The 17,996-nt window shown below is 33.9% G+C and overlaps 1 protein-coding gene across 1 annotated transcript; it reads right to left on the reverse strand.

Annotated features, from left to right (window-relative positions):
• Window positions 1-13,749: 13,749 nt before the first annotated feature.
• LOC139097323 (uncharacterized) lies at window positions 13,750-14,478 on the reverse strand. Its single transcript, XM_070649132.1, has one exon. It carries the CDS (start codon window positions 14,476-14,478, stop codon window positions 13,750-13,752), a length of 729 nt encoding a protein of 242 aa, XP_070505233.1.
• Between the last annotated feature and the right edge of the window lie 3,518 nt (window positions 14,479-17,996).

The raw sequence follows: 17,996 nt of genomic DNA on the forward strand, positions 1-17,996 counted from the left end.
ATAACAGCATGAGATGGAAGCAGTTTTTTGATGATAATTGAGGTAAGGCATGCCTTAATACTGATGTACATGCTAATCACTAAAGTAAATAAACAAATGAGATTAAAATTGACATGCTTTAATGATTTTGATGGTCTGTGTCTTTAAGACATAATGTGAATAGTTTTTAAATGTGCTGATTATGTCCATATGATGACTATTTATTATGATTGTGGGTAAAACCCAAAAGTAAGACATTTTAAGGCTGATTATTTTAATCTTTATTTTTGTTTAGTCAAACGTGACTGAAAATTAAAAACAATTTTATATTGAATAAGACCTGCTTGATGCTTGATGTTTCCTGTTTCCTGTTAAGCTGATAATGAATTTTTAACAAGGATGATATTTAATGGGTGTTATGGCCAATATTAAATCTGAAATATCTGCAAAGTAATCATTTCATGCTTAAAACAGCTGATTTATTGGATATGCTGAATTTTTATTTATTTTGACAATTTATTTAACAAAAAATATTTTATTGGGGTCAATTTGGGGTAAAATTATTAATTTTTAAGTGCTTTTAAGCTAATTAATGACCGCGAGGATTGCGAGGAACAGCACGAGGACATTTGTAATTTTTTGGACTTGGGCTGAATTGAAGGATGATTTAAGATTTTGGACTTTGTAGCTCAATGGACGGAATTTTGAGAATTTTGAATTTTGGAAGGATTTTTCTAAGTTAGCAAATTTGGTGCTAAAAGCTTCAGAATCTAAAGTTTTGGACTCGGTTTCAAGGTTCTTAAGTTGAGTATCGAGGGACAAAAAGTCAGCATTTGTGCAATTTGACTTGACAACTTTTAAGACTGACTGAACTTGTTCTTTAGAATCGGAAATATCTTGAGCAACACATGGAACTTCTCCAAACCAAAAATTTCTTAATTTGTTCAAATAATCAAAAACATTTGGATCTATGTGAATTATATTAGATTCATAAAATCCTACAACTTCTAAATTTGGGTTATAATCAAATAAACCCTCTTCTATAATTTCAATTTTGTTGTAATACAAGAAAAAAAAAACTAAATGAGGAAATGCTTTTAAATCGGACTGGTGGATTTCCTTTAATTCACAATTTGCAATATAAATCATTTTGATATTTTTAAAGATTTTATCCAAACCTTTTGGGAATACCTGTATTGTTTTACTGTCAGCACGAAAGCCAAGAACATCATCATTGGTTTTTGAATCTTCGTGTGTTCCACTAACTCCGCTGATTTGTGCTGATTCTTCAGATATGATATTTGGATTCTTGTTGACTTCGCATTCATAGATGTCACCCACATCATAGTAGTCATTAATTCCATAATAACTCTCAATATTAGTCGACGACGTAGATCCACAGAATGCTGCGAAGAGACACAAAGCAACGCTAGACGAGGAAATGACACAAAAAAAATAATTTTAATTATTTGACAATTTTTTAATTTAATTTTTTCAACTTACAAAATTATTTTCAACATTTTTTAACTTTTTCACAAGATTGAAATGCACAAGAAATAATTTTTAGTTCCTTTAAAGTCAAAAGTTGGACAGAAAATGATGAAAAATTGAAATTTTAAAGTGAATTTTATTTGAAAAAAAAAATCTTAAAAAATTCTCAGTGAATTAAATTTGCTCATTTGAGAATTTAAAATTGAAAAGAGATAGACACAAATATTTTTGATAAGAACTGACTATATTGGCACTGCCTGTACACTAAAATTGTCTATGAATTAGTCGGTGTTGTTCAAACTTTTTTGTATCACGGCACACTCGCGTATTAAGGCACGACCATAATTGAATCCGACATGATCCAAAAATATTTGTCAGTTCACTTGTGGACCGCGACACACAGTTTGGACAACACTTGAAATTGAGTAAAAATGAGAAAATTAATTCGGAACTCAATTAACTTTTAAGGTTCGACACAAAATGAGCACATGCAGGTATACATGCGCATATGGTTCAAAATTAGATTTGGCAGGACTCTGAGAATCGGAATCTATTGAAACTTCAAAGTCAGAGTCCAAAATGAAGTCACACCAACTATGGTTCAAATGCATCAATGTCCATCAGATGTGCATTCATATGCATGCAAAGTTAAAGGAAATAAATGCCTAAAATTGCATTTCCCAGGATCATGAAGTAGTTATCAACACAAAATGGCAGCTGCATCCATTAGTAGACCATATGACTGTCAAACTGACCTCAAATGGAAGTGGACTTAATTTGGTGTTCAAGAACATCTTAATCGAAGCCTTAAAAGCTCAGTATCAATTTGTCTGCATGCTCTTACATCCATTCATATGCTCATATGAGCATAATTTTGAGCCACATTACAGAAATGGGAATTTATGCAGGAACAGAACTAGACTTAAGTCCTTATGTGACTATTCATGCTCTCTTTTGTGTCTAAAATACGTCATTACATAAAATTAAGAGAATTAAGTGACAGAGACAGCATAGATGAGAGAATAAAAATAGTGAGGTAGGTCGTGCCTTAATGCTGACGTATATTTTGACTGTAAAGTAAGTAAATAAACTGACTTTAAAATTCACATTTGATTTGCTGATTTTGATGCTCAATCTGCCACATTTTTATATATTAAGCCTGTCGGTAAAACCCAAATTTTAAGGCTGACTTTTTTTTAAAAATAAACTCGACTGAAATAATACATTTATAATACATTTTTGGCACTTCCTGAATTGAGGAATCGAGTAATTGCACATTATGGCCATACAGATCAACTGTCATCCATTGCCTTCCTTATTTTGCGTCTGATGCTATAATTGGAACTTCAACAGGTCTCTTAACATCATGTCCAGCCCAACGAAGTCTGTTGACCTTAATTCCTTCTGTGTAAAGCTGTTTAATGCTGCGTTGCTCCTGCTTTTGAATAAGTCACCTTCCTTCTTTGGTCCATAGATAACTCACAGGATCATCCTTTCAAATACACCAAATTCGTTCTTGTCTGCAACTGTCATATTCCATGACTCGGAACCATACAATGGTTATTGAACCTTATGGCTCGGAAGCCTAGAACTCAGCATAAGCTGACTAAGAAGCCTTTGGTGTCGTTGAAAGATGTGAGGAACGATTTATAAGCTTATTAAGGATGGGAAGAGTATGATGAATTATATCAAGTGCCTGACATCAATACAGTTCTTGCAATAAATCGTTTGAGATGGACTGGACATGCATTCAGATGCCCAAAGGATGCCATAGTATTTTGGGTAACAGTAATGGACGGTGAGAGATTGCAAGGAAGATTCCTGGATTGGATGTGTAGAAAAGGACGTCAAGATCCTTAACATTCCGAACTAGTAGAAGTTATCGAAGGATAGAGCTGGTTCTAGACGTTCACTCTGTGCAGCAATGGATCCACGTGCCCTACAGCCAGGCATATAGTTGTTGACACTTAAAAGGCTGTTTAGTTCCTTAATTCAATGCTCCACAAACCTCATTTTTATCGTCTAATTCTGAAAAATAACAAATTCAGTTCCTATGCCTGATTTAAGACAATAGACATGCTGGTTGCTCTATAAATTTATCAAATTTGTATCATGAATCACATTTGACTGGTTCTGCCAATAAAATAGTCGTGCCTTATTAAGAGTCGTTCATATAAAGTGTAACCCAATGAATCGGCACTTATGAACCCTAACCCTCCGTACCCTTCATCTGTAAAGTAACAATCCTCAATAATAAGCAACAAAAGTGTTCCATCCTTCTGAAAATTCAATTAATAAGATAATTAAGTATTGGATATGCTGGATTTATTCAATTTTTTATTAAAATTTCACAAAATTTACAATTTTTTAATTATCAAATTTTAAGGGCTTCTAAAAGTTTTTCTAATTTTTCATCAATTTTAGCCATCATGCGATTTTCGACAGCCTTAAGTTTTATATCAATTGAGGATAAAAGCTTGTAACGAATCAAGTCAAGTTCCTTTTTAACTTCATCAATTTTTCTACCATTTTTACTTTCTGAATTTAACAATTGATCCTCAAAAAATTCCAATTTTTCATCAATTTTAGTGTCAATGTCCGTCTTAAGGTCAACTAATGTCTTTGACATTTCATCATGGGAAGCTTTGAGATTATCGAGAGTGGAACTAATAGTAAGTAAGGATGAACCATGGGCAGTTAGGTCAGCATTGAAGGTATTTTGGGATTTTTCGATCTCAATGATTTTAGGACTAAGTTCACTAAATGAAGCAACTTGAGATGATTTAATCTCCTTGATCTCATTACCTAATTGACTAATAGACTCAGACATGATTAATTGGGAAGCATTCAATTGATTTTGAGAATCAGTAATTAAAGACTTGATATCCCCCATAGTAATTATAAGCACATTTTGTGAGCCTTTAAGGTCATCAACTGGACCTTTTAATCCACATTGTGATGACTTTATATCCTCTAATTTATCAACAATGTTTTTTAATCCACTGTTTAAAGTTAGTTCCTTTGAAACAGTATTTTGGGATTTTTCGATCTCAGTGACTTTGGGGCTAATAGAAGTGATCTCTTTACCTAGCTTACTAATGGACTCAGACATGGTAAGCTGAAAAGTATTCAACTGACTTTGAGAAGACTTAATCTCATCCATAGAGACTTTGAGGTCATCAACTGGTCCACATTGTGGCCATTTTAGGTCCTCTAATTTATTAGTGATGTATTTTAATTCTTTTGAAACAGGAATTAGAATTTTTTGAATTTGGATGGAATTGAAGGATGATTTAAGATTTTGGACTTTGTAGCTCAATGGACGGAATTTTGAGAATTTTGAATTTTGGATTGATTTTTCCAAATTTCCAAGTTTTGCCTTAAATGCTTCAGAATCTAAAGTTTTGGACTCACTTTCAAGGTTCTTAAGTTGAGTGTCGAGGGACAAAAAGTCAGCATTTGTGCAATTTGACTTGACAACTTTTATGGCTGACTGAACCTGTTCTTTAGAATCGTAAATAGACTGAGCAACACAAGGAACTGTATAGAACCAAAAGGTTCTTAATTTGCTCAAATTATCAAATCCATTTGGATCTATGTCATCGACAGATATCAATACATCATGAATAATTGAGATTAGAGTTAAGTTTCATTTTAACGTATTTTTGAGATTCAAATTTTAACGGTTTTCTAAAATTTAAATTAGTTTCTTATTTTTGTGTGTGTGAAAAGTCGAGAAAATTGATTAATTTATTTAATTAGTGAATTTAAGTTTATTTAAATAGTGACAACTAGCTTAAATGTATTGTATGGAATCAGGAAATCAAAACGAACCGAAAGATTAATGTGAAAATTATTATTTTAGTGAGAGAATTGAAAATTTGAGAAGTTTAAATTTGAATATTGAGTTTGTTGACAAAAGTTTGGCGCAAAAGTTATGATCTTCACTTTATACCTGGTATGAATTGGATTTTAACTGTTAAAGAAAGATTGTAATTTGATTTATATTATGTATATTTAAATTATAGTTTCCTGATCAATTGTAATCGTAAAGATTAATTTATGTCACATAGTTCTTGACGGCTAAACTGTTTGTAAGTGACAATTCATTTTTATTTAAGACACCATTTTTACATTTTATATTCTTCATAGGAAATTTTATTCCATTATACAACATATACAATAAATGTACTGTCGTTTTTAAGTCCGAATCGCAGTTTTTTATTGGGGAATCAAAATACAGCTCAAACCGCCGTGACATAAGATAAAATTTCAAACAATTTTACTGAAACTGGAAGTGAACAAGCTGTAGACCGAAATTCAAGATCCACTGAGAGATATAGACAAGAAAATGAGCACCAGCAGGAAAAATAAATTGTGTTCTGAATGTCAAAGCATCGATGTCAGCATAGTTTGTGCAAAAGCTGAATGCAAGAAAGAATTCTGTCATAACTGTGCTGGAATTGATGCGAACGTATCAAAATTAGACAATTGGATATGCCAACGTTGTGCAGGATTTTTGAAATCAGAAAGAACTTTAAGAAGTGCTGTTAAGAAAAGGCAAGAACAAGCACTTGCGCCTCGCAAATTGAAATATGATGAATTGAAGGTCACGAAGAAGGAACACACACGGCTTCAAGTAAAAAGCAATGATGATGAAAATAAGAAATTGAAAGAGGAACTTGAAGAAACGAAAAGACAACTGGAACTGATGCAACAAAAGCTCAAGGTTCAAAAGGATGATGAACAGTTTCATGATGGTGATGAAAGAATGTCTGAAACACCAAAACGATCGACAGCCCAGTTCAATGACAATGCTAGACAGTTTGTGAGGGAACAAACTGATGATGCAACATTTGTTGAGCCAACGGAGGATGATCCAGCGGCAAACATTGTCAAATATCTGGCTGACGCAATACGAATGCTGCAATCGAATGTACCTCTCAATAGGGTGCATAATGGATATGATCCTGACGAGCAATTGAAGCTAACAATGATACGTGCTTCGCTGCCCGATTTGCCGACGTTCAGTGGTGCATTTGAAGAATGGCCAATATTTGAGCGAATTTATAACATCACAACTGAGACTGGAAGGTACACGGAAGAACTGAATCATTTAAGGTTGATTAAATGCTTGGATGGTGAAGCGAAAGTCGAATGTCGACTCTTATTGCATGGAATGGCAGGCGGAACTGCTATAATGAACCACCTTAAGTCTGTGTACGGAGATCCCGAAAAGATATTGTCCCGCCAAGTAAAAAGGTTGTTGAAGATGAGAGCACCGAAAGACTTAGAGAAGTATAAACTGAAGGAGTTTGTTAGCGAACTGGAATCACTTGTCATCAACGCTGAAAGTTTGGAAAGAGCTGATTTCTTATGTCAACCGTCGATTATAGACCAGTTAGTTTTCAAACTGCGTGATAGACATCGAGATGATTGGGGTGCAATGAAACTCGCCAATCAGAATGTGACTCTGAAAGATTTATGGAAATATTTGGCGGAAAGATTGAAAGATGCTTCAGCACAGCCGCCGACTGAATCTTATGAGTATCGAGCCGGAGATTCAAGAAGAATGCACACACATCGGGAAGAGAGATTTGAATGCATGAATTGTAAGAGCTCATCGCACGACTTGCAACATTGTAGTGATTTCAAGAATCTGATGTTGGCTGACAAGAAGAATTTTTTGCGTTCTAGAGGATTATGCAATTGTTGTTTGAAGCAAGGGCATCGTTGGAAGGATTGTAAGACAAAGAGGATGTGCAATATCGATAATTGTAGAGAATTTCATCATCGAGTATTGCATTTGAAATCACAATCCTGCGATGTTAATTGTGAAGCTGAAAAGGAATTCAAGCATTCAAAGCCGGAAGTTCGAGCTGGATCTTCATCACAGTCAAATCCAGCAGAATCAGAGAGATCGAATTATCACAAGTCAAGTTCAGTGATGTATAAGATCTTGCCAGTTGTATTGCACGGCAACAATGGCGAATTAATTGAGACATATGCCTTCTTGGACGACGGATCTTCAGTCACGTTGCTTGATAGAGAGCTTTATGACAAACTAAATGTGAAGGGTGTTCAAAGGCCATTGAATTTAAGATGGACTAGCGGCATATGTAGAGAAGAAAGCGAGTCGTACATTTTTGATTGTCAAGTGTCAAGAGGAAAACGAGGAAAGAAATTTCCGTTGAATGGAGTGAGAACAGTGGACCAACTTGACTTAGCATCGCAAACGGTAGTGGCAGCAGAGTTACAAGAACGATTCAAGCATTTGAAAGGAATTCCAATACCAAGTTTTGAGAATGCACAACCAAAGCTGCTGATTGGATTGAAGAATGTTTCATTTTTAACAAGCATGTCATGCATTAATGGTGCTGATGATGAACCTGTTGCAATTAAGACAAAGTTAGGCTGGACTGTATTTGGCACTACAAATGACGTTTTAGACAATTGCGCTGTTCATAAAATTTTTGATGAAGAAAGATTGATGTCAATTAGATGTGAAGAGACATCAGATGAGAGTATTAGTGATGTTGCTGTCGAATCTGTCGGAACAACAAAGCACGAACCAATGCCTGTTGATGATGTAAAGGTCATGCCAGTGATGCAGAATACATCAAGGCATGACGATGAGAAATTTGATGAGCTGCAGGCAAAAGGCTATATGAGTAAGATGAATGAACGAATTGTGCCTATTGAATGGAAACGAACGTGGTTATTACCAATACTAACAGACGTCAATACGAATAAGATTCTGACAGTAGCTCGTCATGCATATAAAGCTGCTGTAAAGTATCAAGTGTGGAGAATCAGTATAATAAGAATGGGTTTGAACAAGATCTATCGTGGTGCACAGCATTTAAGCAAAGTATGGATCAAACGCTGGACTGACTCAAAATCAATTGAACAAGACGACATTGTTGTGATGACTAATCCTACAATGATTAATAGCTTGCGGATGGAAAGATTTAGAAACAAGCAGTTCATTATCTAGATGTATTGGACCTTAAGAATTGGAAGGTTTTCTTCAGCAGAGCAGAACAAAACGGAAGGGAGCATGTCATCGACAGATATCAATACATCATGAATAATTGAGATTAGAGTTAAGTTTCATTTTAACGTATTTTTGAGATTCAAATTTTAACGGTTTTCTAAAATTTAAATTAGTTTCTTATTTTTGTGTGTGTGAAAAGTCGAGAAAATTGATTAATTTATTTAATTAGTGAATTTAAGTTTATTTAAATAGTGACAACTAGCTTAAATGTATTGTATGGAATCAGGAAATCAAAACGAACCGAAAGATTAATGTGAAAATTATTATTTTAGTGAGAGAATTGAAAATTTGAGAAGTTTAAATTTGAATATTGAGTTTGTTGACAAAAGTTTGGCGCAAAAGTTATGATCTTCACTTTATACCTGGTATGAATTGGATTTTAACTGTTAAAGAAAGATTGTAATTTGATTTATATTATGTATATTTAAATTATAGTTTCCTGATCAATTGTAATCGTAAAGATTAATTTATGTCACATAGTTCTTGACGGCTAAACTGTTTGTAAGTGACAATTCATTTTTATTTAAGACACCATTTTTACATTTTATATTCTTCATAGGAAATTTTATTCCATTATACAACATATACAATAAATGTACTGTCGTTTTTAAGTCCGAATCGCAGTTTTTTATTGGGGAATCAAAATACAGCTCAAACCGCCGTGACAATCTATGTGAATTATATTAGATTCATAAAATCCTACAACTTCTAAATTTGGATTATAATCAAACAATCCATCTTCGATAATTTCAATTTTGTTCTTATACAAATTAAAATAAACTAAATGAGGAAATGCTTTCAAATCGGACTGGTGGATTTCCTTTAATTGACATCTTGAAATACTAATCATTTTAATATTTTTAAAGATTTTATCCAAACCTTTTGGAAATACCTGTATTGTTTTCCTGTCAGCACTAAAGCTGTGAACATCATCGTTGCTATATGAACTATTTACGTGTGTTCCACTAACTCCGCTGATTTGTGCTGATTCTTCAGATATAATGTTTGGATTGCTGTTGACATTGCATTCATAGATGTCACCCAAAACATTGTCATAGTTACGAATTCCATATTCACACTCAATATTAGTTGACGACGATGATCCACAGAATGCTGCGAAGAGACACAAAGCACCGCTAGACGAGGAAATGACACAAAAAAAAATAATTTTAATTATTTGACAATTTTTTAATTTAATTTTTTCAACTTACAAAATAATTTTCAACATTTTTTAACTTTTTCACAAAGTTGAAATGTACAGGAAATAATTTTTAGTTCCTTTAAAGTCAAAAGTTGGACAGAAAATGATGAAAAGTTGAAATTTTAAAGTGAATTTTATTTGAAAAAAAAAAATCTTAAAAAATTCTCAGTTAATTAAATTTGCTCATTTGAGAATTTAAAATTAAAAAGAGATAGACACAAATATTGTTGATAAGAACTGACTATATTGGCACTGCTTATATACTGAAATTGTTCGCTGCGGTAGCTGAATGTACAATTATTATGTATTAAATGATTTGAGGGGAATTTTAAATAAATTCAAAAAATTTAATAAAGTTATGCAATATGTATAACACATTATCATGTCCCAGCACACAAGTTGTCTGTCCATCACTGCTCTAGAACCTACACTGTAAAAGTAGCCTCTAGAACTGCTTACACTTACTTACTTACTTTGCTGGCCGTTCAGATCAATTGTGACCCATTACATCCCTCAGATGCCGACTCAAACCAGCTCTATCGCCGGCTACAATTTGCCAATTTCCGATTCCAAATGCGATACTATTTCCATCGACAGCTTCTTTCCATGAGGGAACTGACTGTATTAAGCACAAAATGAGGACAATTCAAATTAAAGTTGTGTAAAATGTTAAAAATAGCTACAGACTTCAATTTACAGACTTTTATGCGTGCAGCAGAGAGCTAATCTTGCTATTTTGTCTTGTGCTACTCGTAGCTACTTGATTTAAGCTAGCTACTCTCGCTACTGACCGACAAGCGGATATTCGCATTCACCCGCATGATTCGCATGTATTCGCATTTACCCGCATTTAAATCCTTAAATTCTTGATTTTTAAACCTTAAAAAAATCCAAAAAAAAAAAAACAAAAAAAACTCACTAAAATTTCAATTTAAATTTAATTTAAAATTTATTTAACAAAATCAAGTTTTAATTTCTTCAAATTTGGATATTTTTCAAGCCATCGTTTAGGCATTCGCTTCCTAGACACTGTCAACTTCTCAATTTTCTCGAGCCTTGGTAAATTTCTCATCACTTTATCCTCAAGATCCAATTTTAATTCCTCTAAATTTTTAAATTTTCTCAATAAATCACCCAAATTTGGTACAATTGTCTTCTCAACCTCAAATGCCTTTAAACATTCGTAAAAATTTGACAAAAATTTACCAAAATTGTCATCTTTTGGCACAAAAACTTCACAAATTGTCAATTTTTTAAGATTTAAATTTAAATTTTTAAGTCGATTTTGTTGAAAAAAATTTTGTGTTATTTTTTGAATTGTCAGTTCCTCTAAGTCTGTCTGGTGTTTAAAGAATCCTTCCAATGACCTCAAGTTGCCTTCCTCCTCATTCAGCCTATATCCTTCAATTGTCATTTTTGTTATTTGGCATGTCTCAAAAATTTTTAAAATTTCAAAATCTGTCGTAATCATTTCAAGCTTTAAGTTCCTTAATTTAGGCACATCATCAGTCTTAGGTCCTGTATCGTACCGGTCACCACAGTAATTGACATTATCAAATCTGGCAACTTCCAAATTCACACAAAGTTCCAACATTTTTGACAATATATCGCCAGTTATTGATGCACTTGTTATTGTCAATTTCCTTACATTTTCATTAAAGCTTGCTGACGGTATTAAGGTCTGTGGATTACCATCTGTCGTTATTTGTACATTTTGATATTTTCGTTTTGTTTCCCAGAAATTTTTATGCTTTTTATTTGGAAAATAAATTGTTAATTTTTTTCTTAATTTTGTCGTGTCGACGAGATGACTGAATGACTTGCACGTAAGGGAGATGGACAGCAAGTCGGATGGCTGTAGATATGTAAAAATTTCAATTAACACCTCTTCTGGAATGTAAACCATTTTTTTAATATCACTTAAAATGAATAAATTCACTGAACAGTAAGAATTATATAAATGGAATGGATCTTATGGCTGATTTTTATATAGCAAAATTACCTCCTTAAAAGTCATGCATTTTACCTGAAATTTGGCTAAAAGATTATCAAAGTTTGTAATAATTAGCCAAGCTTTATGCTTGCTGTCTGGTAAATTTACCTGATTTAAAATTTTTAATTTTTTTAAATACCTAAAAATCTAACAGCATCCCAAGATGACAGGTTTTGAGCTGATTTTTGAAGAAAATGCGTTTATGACCTTCACTTTGATCGGTTGGGTGGGTATCTCAGTAACTAGACATCGTAGAGACTTCTGATTTGAAGCAATTGCCCCGTCCTCTTTAAACATAAAGCCCAGACTGAGAAACTTGGCGATAATGCCGCAGTATCCAAACAAATAGGGCTAAATACCGCAGATACCGCCTAGTTTCTCAGTCTTGGCTTAAAATGTTTCAGCTGATTCCCAAATGCTTTTCTATTCAAATTCGCATTGCTGGGCAAAAACGCGCTTTAGACACTTGATCAATAGAATTTTTAACATTTTTATCTACCCGAGCGGATCAATGGGCTATTTCAAGTTTCATTGCTTTGCCCCCTATCAAGCAGAAAGCATTTGTTATAGTGCTTACTCATCGTTCTCTTCGTACTTGATGAGCATGGGCAGCGAAAAAGCAGCAATGGCGTAGTGGTTAGTGTCACAAATTGCGACAAATGAAATTTATTATTTCATTTAATTTTATTATTAACGGTAAATTCGAATTCAAATTTGTAACGGCTTTATCTGTTTTGAATTATTTTAACGAAATTCATATTTTCTATTTTTGACGACGATTGAGTCGACAATTTATTTTAAAATTTTATCGAAATTAAATAAATTAAGTTTGAATTAAGACACTCGAGTTTCTTTTCGTTTATTGATCGAGAATTTTCATGGAAAATTGTCTAAGGTCGCCACAGTTAGAGTGTCGGCCGATGAGTTTGCTCGTGAGAACTGCTTTTAGCTATGATCTTCAGAGTTGAACAGACTCTGCGATTAGTCAACCTATTGTAAAACTGCTGTTATTGCCATGGAAACGTTCAATTATTATGTTACTGTTGACTTTGTGCTCAACTTGAAAGGATGCAACGGATGGATCAGAAATAACACAAGTTAGTTAATCTTAGAGTTACCAGAGGACCAGATTGACCAAACGATTTTCGTCTTTTGGAAAAAATCAGAATTCTTAGTTTGGCACTTTTAAGGTTCCTTTGGACTATTTTGAGTTAGAATATTCAAAAAAACTAGTTAAATTACATTAGAAATTTACGAAAATTCTCGAAAAATCAGGATGTTTTGAGGCTTAATCGGGACACAGCAGCAAGGCTGAAAAGTACATCAGCGTTCCGGCAAAAATACATCAGATGGCCGCCCTACATTAATCTAAACCAAATATTGGGGCGGAAACAAATGACGCACTTATAATTTTATCGACCGCGTTGACCGAGTACTCAAGTGAAACTAACAGTTCATCTTTGTAGATTTGAAAACGTAAAAGAGAACAAATGGGAGAATATCGAATAGCACAAGTTGATTAATCGATCTCAAATCCGGCAACAGGTCAGCATGACTCGACTGGCATTGATCAATTAACCCTTAGTTCGGGTCCCCCACTCCGCTCCTGATTAGATGCTTCTTAATTCATCAAATTTCACTAAATTATTTAAAAATTTCAATTTTTTATTATACTTGAACTTATGCATTAACATGACTGCCTTCGTAGCAGTTCCATAAATCCTCTAACATTTAATATCAAAAATAATTCCCTTTTTTAATTTTTTACATCATTTAAATTCCAGTTCAGCACTAGGAAAGTCCAAAGTGTGGCCGTCTCAAATTCGAATTAAATTGTCGAAAAATTCAAACATTTCAAACTCAAATTATTTTAAAATGCTAATATCCGTTACGAAGAAAAATAAAATTAACGGTCAAAAAAAATTTGAATTTTATCGACAAAAAATATTTTCTTGAAAAAAATTAACGGTTGTCTTTGAGAAAGCCACACTCTGGGAAGGTCATTTAAAATTTCATCACAAATGTCCATTAACATCTTGGATCCTCAACCTCTCTACATGCATTATCAACCTGACTCCATATCACACGTCCAGTCACCGATTGTGGACAGCTCATCAACCATGCAATACCATAATTACACATGTAATATTTTCTACAATTTGTTGGTTCTGGAATGTATACTGGATGTTCTGATATTCCCATGGGGCATCGACTATCGTATCTGGCAGTTCCCCATACTGTATTAATTGGTTTTGTTATTGGATTATTATTTGGTGGATTTGTGATGTTGGGCTGTGGTGGACGTGTAGCTATAGTTGGTGGACGTGTGACTGGTGGACGAGTTATGATTGGGATTGTTGGTCGTGTGACTACAATTGAGGATCTTGTTGTTGTTGCTATTGGTGGGGTTGGTGGAAGTGTTGTGACTGCTGGCGGTGCATTTGTTGGAAATGCTGGCGGCCATGGATTTGTGTCAATTGGACGTGCTGTTGTTGGAGCAACTGGAGCATTTGTTGGAAATGCTGGCGGCCAAATGTCAATTGGTGGATGTTGTCCGGATGGTGGATTTGTTGGGAACCAGTTGGTATTTGGTGGATTTGTAGCTGCTGGTGGATTTGTTGGGAACCAATTTGATCCTGGAGCACTTGTTGCAGCTGGTGGATTATTTGGAAATATTGGTGGCCATTGTTCGGATGGACTTGATGTCGGTGAATTTACAGGTGGAAAAATTGGAAAATTTGGTACCATTGGTTCCATTGGCGATGGATTTAGTGAAAAGGTGGGAAAATTTGGCTGAATCTGACCCGAAACGGCCAAAAAAATTCCAAAAATCACAAAAAATTTTAACATTCTATCTTATTAATTAGACAATTGTAACTATTGATTGCACGCAATTTTCGGTATGATTTTATAGCTGAAATGACACAAGACAGCAACAGCTTTTTTTTATCATAATTGTAGTCATAGATAACAGATGTGTCAAATGCGATTTTGTTTAACTGCATGTAATTGATAACAATTATTAGTGTTGTGGCCTAATTATAAGGAAGTAACAATGTCTCTTTTTGCGTCTGTTACTGACTGAGATGGTTGATATTGGGATGGGAGTGGGGGGATTGTTGGAGGTTATGTCATTGTTAAGTGCTTGCAAACATTGACAAAAAAAGCTTAAAAATTGACCAAAAAATGACCAAAAATTGACCAAAAAATGCTGAAAACATTGACCAAAAAATGCTCAAAACATTGACTAAAAATGGCTCAAAACATTGACCAAAAATGGCTCAAAACATTGACCAAAAATGGCTCAAAAATGATAAAACATTGACAAAAAATGACTCAAACATTGATCAAAAATGCTCTAAACATTGACCAAAAACACTCAAACTGTGACCAAACATGGCTCAAAATTTGACTGAAAATGATAAAACATTGACCAAAATTGATGAAACATTCACCAAAATTGACCAAACATTGGACAAAATTCTCAAAACATTGCCAAAAATAGACAAACATTGACTAAAATGTCCAAAAAATGTAACAAATGTGACAAAACATTGACTAAAAACGCTCAAAAAATTGACTAAAAACACTCAAAAATTGACCAAAAATGGCTCAAAACATTGACCAAAAACGCTCAAAACATTGACTAAAAATTGATCAAAAATTATAAAACATTGAACAAAAACGCTCTAAAAATTGATCAAACATTGACCAAAAAATGGTAAAATATTGTCCAAAAAATTACCAAAAATTTATCAAAACATTGACCAAAAAACACTAAAAAATTGACACAAATTGACATCATTTCCGATCGCCCCACCTTCAAAATAACGTTTTTCTGGTGATTTTCCAATGCATTAACTAGAAATTCACTTCATGACATGTGAATAAACAACTCAAGTCGATTCTGATGACTTGTAACTTAATTTTCATGGAAATAAATTGATTTGTTGTTGAAATGTTACTTCCGATAGATTGTTTTGTTATTGTTTTTGGGCATCAATTGACGTTGTTCTTATCGGTAAAGATTATTGAACTATTTTGATACAAAACTACCGTTTTTGAGCACTTAATGACAAATTAAGCGCTAATTTTGATAAGATTTGATTAAAAAAGTCTCGAAAAATCTTCAAAAGCGGTAAAAAAGTTGAAAAATTTCATGAATTTATTTCAATAGTTTTTCAGCCTTTAAAGTTCTCAGTTCCATTACTAAAAAATGTCAAAAATTTTAATTGTTGCACTTTGTTTGCTCGTTGCTGTTAATGCATTGAGGAGCTTTGATCCAACTGAAGATCAAAGATGTGTCAGAGCAGCTAATAAGAATGAACGAGTCGTCTTTGAACATGAGGATGATTGCTCGAAATATTATTTGTGTAAAGGAAATCTAAAATGTAAGTTCTAAGTTTAATAAAGTTGATAATCTATGATTTTGTGGAAAATTCGATTCAAGAGGTGATTTCTTTAATATTGGGATGGTACAGTATGGTTCGGGTACCCTAACCTACCCTCTTTGTATATCCTAATCTAATCTACCCGAGGACCCTAACTTACCCCATCTTAACATACCCAGGTATCCTAACGAACGCTATACGGGTATACTTTAAGATTCTTGGAAACCCTACCCTGGTAGGTAATATTATTCTATAGAACCACACCTACCCTTGTCTCACCCCTGGGTTACCCTATGCCGACCATATCCTAGCTACCTTGATTAGAGTTGGTCTAGAACAGAGGTAGAATAGGTATGATAGTTTAGCAGGGTATCCTGGCTTTGTTAGGATATCCCGGATAGGTTGAGAAACCGACTCTAGGTATTGCAAAGTAATGCGCGTGTACCTAATCGTATCAATACTGAAGAAATTGATCCCATGGTTAACTGAATCGTGCCATATTCATAGACCAATGCTTGGATTCCTGTGTCCCTCGACAAATTTGTGTGTCTTGAAAATATTTCTAGACCAGAACTAAGTATGAAACAATAAAAATCATCACTGTCATACACCCTTAAAAAAATTGAAAATAATTTAAGTCTTATTTAATATGAATTTTTATGTTCTTGTTACAGATGAGATGGACTGTCCATATATTAATGAAATTCTTGAGACAAAAATGTACTTCAATCCAGAAGTTAACGACTGTGACTTCCCATATCGTACCAAATGTGGAAAAATTGATGAAATTTAATAAAATAAATTAATTAATTTAGTTTTTTTGGTTTTTGTATTTTGGTTAAAATTTCAGATTATTCAAGTAGAAATAATCGAAGTGTCAATTGTGTCTAAATCTGGCATGGTTAATAAATTCCTTAGCACGTAACGCAAGAAAGCATATCAAATCTATTGATTCAATTCCCGGAAAATTATCAACATTCACTCATAATCTGTACATTTATTAGTTCAAGATAAGCCTAATAATTTCTAAATTTGCTACCTTGCCCAGTTCCAATTCCCATTTTCCAGATAAAGAAATCCTATTTTCCAAGAAAGTATACAATCACTTCAAGTTGTGTTATCATATTTAGATTAGAAATAGTCGTGCTTACCTTAGTGTTGTCAGAGCTTCTAATTGGAGGTGCTTTTTGAAATTTTGTAGACCGGACTCGCATAGTCCTGGCAACTCTGACTTACTTGGCTTCACTTGAGATACATATCTACTATGGCATCACTTACTGAGCCTACATTTTCAAACGGTATTTACTTCTCCGGTATTTACTTCTACTTCTCTTCATACCTCCATCGAATCACCTTTTACAGCTTCCACATCTCTTCTTGGGAAAGCTAGAGTTGACCTAAAGTAACTTAGGATAACCTGGAGCAACCTGGGGAAACTAAAACCAATTAAGGGCTACCAAGGACAGCCTAGGGTAATCTAGTGCAGCCTTGGGTAACTTGGGGCAGTCTAGGGCAAACTTGGAGCATTCAAGGTTATTTTAGGGCAACCTAGGTTAAATTACGGCATTCTAGGGTAATCTAGAGCACTTTATGGCAACTTAGGCTAATCTAGAGCAATCTGAAGGCAAGCTAGAATAACCTAGGGTAAATTTGGATAACTAATGGTGACTTAGGCAACCTTGAGCAACATGTGCCAACTTAGGGCAACCTGAAGCAACCTAAGGCAACCTAGTGGAACTTAATGCAGCCCATGGCAACCTAGGGTAATATAACGTACGTAATAATGGAGGACACCTGGCATAATCATAGTAAAAGTCTTTACTGATTGATACAGAAAGTACTCAATGTCAATTTTCAACTCAATAATAAAACCATAAAAACCAC

The sequence above is a fragment of the Chironomus tepperi genome, unplaced genomic scaffold (assembly GCF_022539635.2).
Source record: "Chironomus tepperi strain 1889 unplaced genomic scaffold, CSIRO-AGI_Ctep_v1 contig_419, whole genome shotgun sequence".
NCBI lineage: Eukaryota > Metazoa > Arthropoda > Insecta > Diptera > Chironomidae > Chironomus > Chironomus tepperi.

Excerpts from the sequence above, each read along its gene's own strand:
- LOC139097323 (XM_070649132.1), bottom strand. The coding sequence starts at position 14,478 with ATGGAACCAATGGTACCAAATTTTCCAATTTTTCCACCTGTAAATTCA.